Here is an 8,344-nt window from a genome sequence, read left to right as displayed (position 1 = left end):
TGCTTTTAGCCCCGCTGTGTCATAAAATATTTTATTGGGGAAAAAATCACCGTCTTCGCACGAGAGGGGTAGGGGCCCCAGCGACCTCAGGGACGCGGCCGCAGGGCTGAGCCGCCGTCCGTTTGCGGCCTCTGACCAGGGGTGGCCTGCGCCGCCACAGGGTCCCCAACTCGGAGAAGCTGTGTGCGCCTGAGGCGCCCGGGCCCAAGGGCCGCCCGAGGCGGTGGGGTGCGGGAAGGAGCGGGGCGTGAATGCGCGTGGAGCTCTGGGCGCGGGGAGCTCTGGCCAGAGGCGACTTTCTACCGCCGGGGTGAGTCTCCAGGCTAGGGCCGGGCGCGCCGGGGCCCGGATTGGTTTCAAGGTTTGTGTCCTTTCTTGTTTGGCCCCTAACTGTCCGCATTCAAGGTAATAATAAAAGGTTTAGAAAACAAACAGCGTGCAGGCGGAAGGGCCAGCTCTCGGGCTTCCGGCGGGCTGAGGGGGCCGCAGCGGCGCGGGGGTCCCCGGACTGCTTGCTCAGTCCTCGTGGCCCTTGTCGCTGGCCTCGCCCGGCGCCTCCGCCGGCTTCTCTGCCTCCTTGGCGCGTTCCTGCTCTGTGAGCTGCTCGCTGGTGGGGATGGAGTTCTTCTTGGGCCGCCCCTTGGGTTTGGTGGGGGACTCCAGGCCGCCGCCCTGCAGCACCTGCGCGGGACCCCGGCACCGGTGAGCTGGTCCTGGGTACCCCGCGCCCCGGGCTCGGGAGGGCATGAAGGGCCCAACAGGCCACCTGAGGCCATGCCTAGCCCCGGGGATATGGAGGTCATTTGAGCGTGGTGGGGAAAAAGAGACCAGAGGCTGGGCTAGGGGTTCGAGGCTGCCAGAAAGCCAGAGGGTGCAGCAGGGCATGAAGAAATGTGGGCTGGGCAAGGGCACCCAGAGGGACAGAAAGAGCAGAGAGGATCCATTTGGGTACCAGGCACGGAGGCCATGGTGGGGGGGAGAACAGCTCTTGAAGAAGAGCCCAGGGGCCTGGCGGCAACCGAGGGCGCAGAAGCCACCCCACACTCACTATTTTCTTCCACTTCATCCTCCGATTCTGGTACCAAGTCTTCACCTGCAACTGGCTCAGGCCGAGGGACTCAGCAAGATCTATTCTGGAAAGAGTGGGGTGCACCCTCAGCAGGGTGAGCAGTCCCCTCTCACACACAGACACACACACTCACACACAGACACACAGACACACACACACACACACACACAGAGACACACACACACAGACACACACTCACACACAGACAGAGACACACACACACACACACAGAGACACACACTCACACACACACACTCACACACACACACAGACACACACTCACACACAGACAGAGACACACACACACACACAGAGACACACACACACACACACTCACACACACACACACTCACACACACAGACACACACACACACACACACAGACACACACTCACACACACACACTCACACACACACACACACACACTCACACACACACACACACACACACACGCACGCGCGCCTGCTGAGCTAGGCCTCGCTCAGCACTACCTGTCCGGTGTGGAGAGGTACTTCTGCTTCTCGAAGCGTTTCTCTAGGCCCATCAGCTGCAGCTCGGTGAACACGGTGCGACTACGACGCCCCTTCTTGGCCTTGGTGCCTGGCTCCCCGGCGCCCGGGGCCTCCAGCTTCCCGCGGAGCTGCAGCTCCAAAGGCAGGTGCGGCGCGCCCGCCACGCCGGGCAGCCCAGGCCCCGCGGCCAGCAGCGCCGAGCCCAGCCCGGAGCAGCCCAACGGCGCCAGCGGGAACTTAAACACCGCCGCCTGCTCGGCCTTCAACACGGCTGCGGGGAGAGAACGAGGAGCAGGGTGAACTCAGGCTCTGCGATTCCTCGGGAAGACGCCTTGGGCATCCGCGGCCGCCAGCGCCGCCGCGGGCTAGCGCCTGACCAGTGCCACACAGTGTAAAACCCTCTGCCTGGCGCGTGCGACTTCAGCAACGCCTACGGTGACCCAGTCCGACGCCAGTGTCCTCCAGTCTGGGAATGGGGACCTCCCACACACCTCCGCCCTGGGCTCTGCCCTGGCCTTCCTCGGGCCTACGACGCCGTTAAGATTTCGGGGTTCTCAATGAACAAGTACAAAGCTCCGAGGTGCACAGAGTGTGTTTCACGGAACAGGGAGACCAAGAAGAAAAGGTAGCGAGATAAGATGATCGTTTGCCCAATCAAATCGGCATTGCTACGTTCGGGAAAGAACATGGATGGAACGAGTAGCTCTACTCCTCTGTGTGTGCAGAACAGCCATCGGCCGGCAGCGGGGGTAGGTTTGAGCCCTTCCTGAAAATTCAAAGCACCCCATAAATCCAAAAATTGTTATTCCTTTTTTCTCTGTTTAGACTCTATCCCGTGAAGCTATTTCCATTTCCATTCGTCGTAAATTATTTCTTTTCCCGCTTCAAACGAATTATTAACCTTAGTACAGCCGGAGGCAAGACCTAGCAGGGATGCTGCGTCAAAGTCAGACTTAAAACGAACAAACTGGCCCTGCTGCCCCATGAGAAGGTGGAGCCCTCTCTGGAGGGTCAGCGGAGCCCAGGAGGACGGCAGTCAGGACTGGGGTCTCGCTAGGACGTGGAGGCCTCCCTTCGCCACAGGCACCTCTACGCGGGCAGGTGCTGTCCCCTGCAGTGAGCGAGAGCTGGTCAAAGTTCGGGTAAGTGTGAGGAGGGGGCCAGTGGGAAGAAGGATACTTAGGGAAAAGGTAGGAAAAGGAAGGCAGGCCCACCCCTCCGAGACGCGCCAGGAGAGACGAAGGTAGGGTGCCGAGACCTAGGGAAAGGCCAGAAGAACCAGGGGTGCCGTGGAGAGGGCACTGGCGGGCAAGGCAGGCCCCGCCAAGGAAGGAAGAGAACCCGGAGCGGCAGCAAAGGCCCGTTGGGCAGCTCAAGGTCCACGGCGCAGCGGGCCTGGAAGCGGAAGGGCCCGTCAGAGCGGCTCAAGGCGGGCCTCCTGTCCCCAGGCGAGGCCAAGGGCGCTGGCGCTCCAGCAGAGGCCAGTGTGTCGCCCTCCTGAGACCACGGGCTGCAGGAGGCTCCGGGCCGACTTGAGCCTGCACCAGCCCCCGCACCGCACTCGGAAACGGGCCTCTTCCTCGGGTCCGGCTTCCCCGCCCAGGGCGGTCTCGGACAGTCCTTTGCGGCAAAGGCCCGGGAGCTCACGGCCTCAGGTCGCTTTAACCCGCAATCGGAGGTTAACAGTCCTGACCTGCGCCCGCGGTGGGAACACGGGCTCGGCTCCCCGGCTGGAGGCCGCAGGGAGGCAGTGAAACGGAGGGCGAACACCCACCCCGCCGGCCCAGCCCGCGGGCACGAGGCCTGGTTCCCGAACGGCCCGGCGCCGGCCCCTCCGCCTCCCAGCCGGGGCGCCGAGGGAACCGCCCGGGGCCCCGGCGCCCAGCGCCCAGGGCCGCGTCCTCGCGACGGCGCGGCTCGCCCTGCCCCCCAGCGCCGGCGCCCCGGGCTCCGCACGTACCCAGGTGGCTGTGGAAAGGCCGCGCGGCCAGCAGCGCCTGCACACCGAACTTGAGCAGCTCGCCCGCGGCGGCGGCGGCGGCGGCGGCGGGTGCGGCGCCCTTGGGCCCCGGGGGCTCGGTGAGAATCTCCTCGATCATGAAGCTGCGGTAGCGGTGAGGCCTGTGGTCCATGCAGCCCTCGGGCGGCCCGAAGCGCACAGCGCCCGGCTCACCGGGCCGCTGCATCGCGGCGCCCGCAGCTCAGCAGCAGCGGTGGCTCCGGCGCAGGGCCCGCGTGGGGCTCTAGGCCGGCCCGCAGCTCCCGGCGGCGCGCGGGCGCGGGCACATGCCCCCTCCCCCGCCGGCCGGCCGGGCGGAGGCGCAGGGCGCGGGCGGGGCGCGCGGGGCTCGGCCGGTCGGACCCGGGACTGTGCCCCCGCCCCGCGCCGCCGCACCTCTAGCAGAGCCGGCTCCGCGTCACCGCCCCGCCCAGCCCGGCCGCCCCGCCCAGCGCCGCCCGCCGCCCCCCACCTCACCCCACCCCAGGCTGAGCCCGAGGGAGGGCCAGAGAAGGGAAGCAGGCGGGAGGGAGGGGGCCTCCAAACGGGCCGGCGGAGACCCAGACCGAGGGAGACCCAGCGGAGCGCACGCCCAGGAAGCCCAGAGCCGAAAAGATTGCGAGAGGAGACCCCCAGAGAAGAGAGCAGAGGGATCGAGAGAGGTGAGAGAGGGGCCAAAGCAAGGTAGCAAGGGCCACCCAAGATGCGAAACGGAGACGTGAGGGTGTCGGGGACGTCGAGCCGTGCGAAGAGAGACCAACAGAGGCGCAGGAGTCAACAGGGCACAGAGGTAAGAAGGGCAGAAAGAGGGGACAGTAAAGAAAGAGAGAGGTCAGCGAGGAAGGGGAGCGGCCTGGGCAGGGGTTCAGGAGCCCGTGAGAGGTCGGTGGGAGGAGAGGCAAAAGCCAAGCGGCTCGACTGGGAAAGGGATGACCGTGCGCAGCCTCCTGGCCAGGGCGCAGAGCTCGCGGCAGGGATGCCGCAGTGTGCAGGGGTGCAACTCATCGAGCAGAAGCTGTACCTGTGCACTCCCACCTCAGTTTACCAGGCACGGCCTCATTTTCGCCCCCGAGCTACTCTGAGAGTAAAACTCTCTCCAGCTGCAGTCTGCTTATATTGCCAAGTGGTTCGTGGACACAGCTTCCTTGGTAACCGCAGGGAACTTTGGGGTAGGTTGAATCCCCGTAGAAAGGGAGGAAAGGATGGATGAGAGGAGAAGGAAAGGCTGCACTCGGCTTTTTTCCCAGCTTCGGAGCCTCAGAAAAACCGTTACTGGGTGGAGCTGAGTAAGGAACAGAGGACGCCCTGGGAGCCTGAGGACAAGAGTGAGGTCTCCTCTCTCTGAGCCTAAGGTCCCCGATGTAATGGAGGAAGGCCCAGCCTTCTCTAGCTCCTTCTCCTCACTGCAGGAATAGAATAAATTTCCGGCCTTAGCGGTGGGAGAAACAGTACCAAACCAAGCTTCACTCTCTGCCCTGGCCACTCCAGGTCAGACCACTGCGCCTTTCTGGGTCTCAGTGCCCTGACGTGTACCAAGGAGAGGCTGACACTTGGCTCCAGTCAGGCTGCTAGTTCTAAGTGAGAGCCCTGCACCTGCTGGCCCCACAGGGGCTGTTGGAGACAGGTACATGCATCATAGCAAGAAGCATCAGGTGAAGGTGGATAGGGATTGGTGTCCCCAGGGAAGATGACTGCCACCTCTCAGGAGTCCCCCACCTGGGTTCCTGGGACACTTCTTCCTTTGTGAGTTCGGCGTAGGGCCTCAGTGGTCACTTTGAGAAATAGAGCCAACCATACCCATGGCTCTGTTCTGCCTCAAGGTGATGCAGTTTCTATAGCTCCAGCTGCTGGTGGTAAGGCCTTGAGATTCGCCCCAGGCATTGGCACCTGCCCCAGACTTTGAGTGGATTAGGAGATGGCCAAGATTCTTCACCCATAGGGACAAAGAATGTCTTACCAGAAGCTCCAACAAGACTAGGAGGACCCTAAGAGCCTCCTAGTTGTGAGGAGACATCTGCTGGGACTGCCCCTCCCTGAACATCACAGCCATCATCCAAACAGAAAGGTGGGCTCCAGGTGTTGTACCTGAATGTCACAGGACTCTTCAGACAGGGGTTGGTGTGGGACCCCTAAGACTGATGATATTCCATACAGGGCAGGCCTCCCTCCCAGCGAGAGAAGTGGAGAGAAGCCACCAGGCAAACAGAAAAGTCAGCATCTCCTGGAACCCTGGGCAACCCAGCTGTGACCTCTCCACACATGTGGGCACAGTGGACCCCTCCCTAAATGGGTGCTGGGCTGTCACCAACTACAACCACCTACTTTCTCAGCTGGGGAAGCTGAGGCCCAGCAGGGGGAAGGCACTGGCCCAAGGACCACAGTGAGCCGGGTTGGTTTGCTCTTGCTCCCTGTGAATTCAGTTTGGAGCTCATTTTCTCTCACCTTCCCAACCCCAGTCGACCACCTGCTGTCTCCTCCTCATCTTGCTTCCACATCTTCATTAGAGATTAGCCTGAATATAGTGACTTCATTGGAGGGTGAGGCCCAGCCACCCCCTCCGTCCCTTCACCTCCTGTTGGGCCCCTCGGCTCTGGATTTGGGAAAGCCAGGCCAGTGCAGGCCAGCCCCCACCTCCTTTAACAGGCGCAGAGGCAGTGAGAGCCCCCCGCCCCAGCTCGGGTCAGGGCTTTTCCCCGGAGGCCAGGAGAGTCCAGAACCTGGGAGAGTCCTGAGCAGAGGACCTCCTCTGGGAACGAGGCCCCAGGGTGCTCTGGGGGAACGCCCGGCGGGCCTGGCAAGCCCCGAGGGCAGAGAGAGCCCGCGTCCACCGTGGCACCCCTGGTGCCACCCATCCTGCGGGGGTGGGCCTCTGGTCAACGCCCGGCAGGGCCATCTCGAAGCAGACCCACTCGCAGATAAACCCCTTTCAGGCGAAAAGAAAAAAAATGCTCACAAACTGCCTTTTTTGTCCCTGGGAAATGCCGCGTTGGCGCCGGCGGAGGGTTCTCCCAGAGAGTGGGGTCTGCTCCGCGGGGATCAGAGGGCCAGAGCAGGGCGGCCTCCAGGCCCCCACGCGGTCCCCGCCCGGCAGACCCACCCGGAGGCGAAGTCACCCTGCCCGCCGCCCCGTGAAAATCCCGGAAACCGTCCTCTGTGGCGGGAGCTGCGGAAAAGATGACCTCAGCGCCCGGGGCCAGCCGCCGTCTCCAGCGGCCGGTCGCGAGGGGCTTCCAGCAGCGGGGGTTCGGGCGCCGCCGGGACGCCGCGTGGGCTCCCTGCCCGCCGCTCCTCGGCTTCCCGCACCCAGAGCCGCGAGGAGGCGGTGACACGGGGGAGGGGACCGCCCTCCCTGAGCGGACCCCTGCGTCCCGGGGCGCAGGGCCCAGACCCCCCTCTTCCCGCGCAGCCTCTCCCCTCCGGCGCCCCCGGGGGGTTCTGAGGCCGACGGGGCGGGGTGCGCCCTCCGCCGAGGGGATGCGGGAGGGACGGACGGGCTGGGCAGTGCGGGCAGGTCCGGGCGCGTCTGCACCGCCCGCGGGTCCTGCTCCCTCCGGCCCCGCCCGACCCCCGCCGCTTCCTGGGTCTCCATCCCCAGCGGCCGCGGGTTTGTGTTTGATTCGGCAAAGCTCAGTCGGGGCGAGAATGCGGGGCGGTTTCTTCTGGGTCGAAGGGCTCCCCTCCGGTTGCCCGCGCCCCGAGGCCGCCCGCGGGGACCCTCCTCCTTGGTGGATGGACCGGAACCGAGCCCGGACGGGCCCCGCGGCCCTGCCGTCCTGTCCCCCGGCGGCGGCGGCGCCTGAGACGAGCTGGTCCTCTTCCCTGTTTTTCCGCGAGCCGTCAGTTCTGATGCCTCCAGCCCGGGCCGGGCGGCGGCGGCGACAGTGGCTCTGGGGCCGGCACGCGGGCCGGTCTCGGCGGGCAGCGTGGGGCGGAGGCACCAGCCCGTGGCCGGCCCGCGGGCCGCTCCTGCTCGGCGCCCGGAGCGCAGACCGGCTGCCCAGGTCCCGCCTTCGAAGCTGGGGTCCTCGGGGTGGTAAAGCCGCCCGCCCTCGCGGTCGCCGGGCGCAGCCGCCCTGGGCCGCACGGCGACCTTCTCTCTGGAAAAGCGGGTCCTGGCGACGCCTTCCTGGAGGAGAGTTGCGAGTCAAGTGTGGACTTTTCGTTTTGAATCTTTTCAAAGGCCTGTGAGCTCGGGGCTCGAGTCGTGGTTGGGGACGGAGTTTCTTGGAGACACGCACCCTCTTCAAGCAATGGACAGTTTTGTTCCTTTGGAATTGGTGACTTTGTTTTGTAACTATTTTTTTAAATGTGTGGTCTTATTTAGAAATCTGCGTTTTAAAAAGATCCACAGGCCGACAATAACTGATGTGACGCACGGAACACTGGTTCTTCGAGCCCGGGACGCAGGGCGATTCCGCGGGACAGCGCAGCGCCCGCCCCCGGCCTCTCCCAGGCGGGTCCCGACCCGACTTCTCGCCCGCACCTCGGCGGGCCCGCGGCTCCCGCTGCGACGTTGGAACTGAGTCCTGGAACCCACACCCGGGGCGGGAAGTCGAGGCTGCCTGCGCCTGGGTGCGGGCTCCTCCCTGCGGCGCGCGGGGACCCTTCTAGAACGTGAGCGGCCCGAGTGGTGAGCGCTGGGCGGCGGCGCCTTGGGTGCCAAGGCCAGGGCGCCGAGGTCTGACTTGGAGCTTTCCGGCCTTCTGGGGAGAGCGAGGGTCGTGTTAGCGACTTCATCCCGGCAGGTGCCAGGTCGCCAGCGG

At 64.8% G+C, this 8,344-nt stretch overlaps 1 protein-coding gene across 1 annotated transcript; it reads right to left on the bottom strand.

Moving 5' to 3' along the window:
- Positions 1 to 40: 40 nt before the first annotated feature.
- BARX1 (BARX homeobox 1) lies at positions 41 to 3,942 on the bottom strand. The gene is made up of 4 exons (XM_066365722.1): positions 3,543 to 3,942; positions 1,562 to 1,853; positions 1,049 to 1,133; positions 41 to 681 (listed from the first exon to the last, which is right to left on the bottom strand). The coding sequence occupies exons 1-4, from the start codon at positions 3,766 to 3,768 to the stop codon at positions 517 to 519; spliced, it is 768 nt and encodes a 255-aa protein (XP_066221819.1). The 5' UTR covers positions 3,769 to 3,942; the 3' UTR covers positions 41 to 516.
- Between the last annotated feature and the right edge of the window lie 4,402 nt (positions 3,943 to 8,344).

Source organism: Saccopteryx leptura, chromosome 2, assembly GCF_036850995.1.
Source record: "Saccopteryx leptura isolate mSacLep1 chromosome 2, mSacLep1_pri_phased_curated, whole genome shotgun sequence".
NCBI lineage: Eukaryota > Metazoa > Chordata > Mammalia > Chiroptera > Emballonuridae > Saccopteryx > Saccopteryx leptura.
Note: the sequence above shows the minus strand (reverse complement) of the source record. Positions and strands in the feature narration are given on the sequence as shown.

Bases quoted from the DNA above. Each gene is read 5' to 3' on its own strand.
- BARX1 (XM_066365722.1), bottom strand. From the start codon at position 3,768: ATGCAGCGGCCCGGTGAGCCGGGCGCTGTGCGCTTCGGGCCGCCCGAG. The intron at 1,854-3,542 runs GTACGTGCGGAG...CTCTCCCCGCAG, and splicing joins GCCTTTCCACAGCCACCTGG to CCGTGTTGAAGGCCGAGCAG. The intron at 1,134-1,561 runs GTAGTGCTGAGC...CACTCTTTCCAG, and splicing joins TACCTCTCCACACCGGACAG to AATAGATCTTGCTGAGTCCC.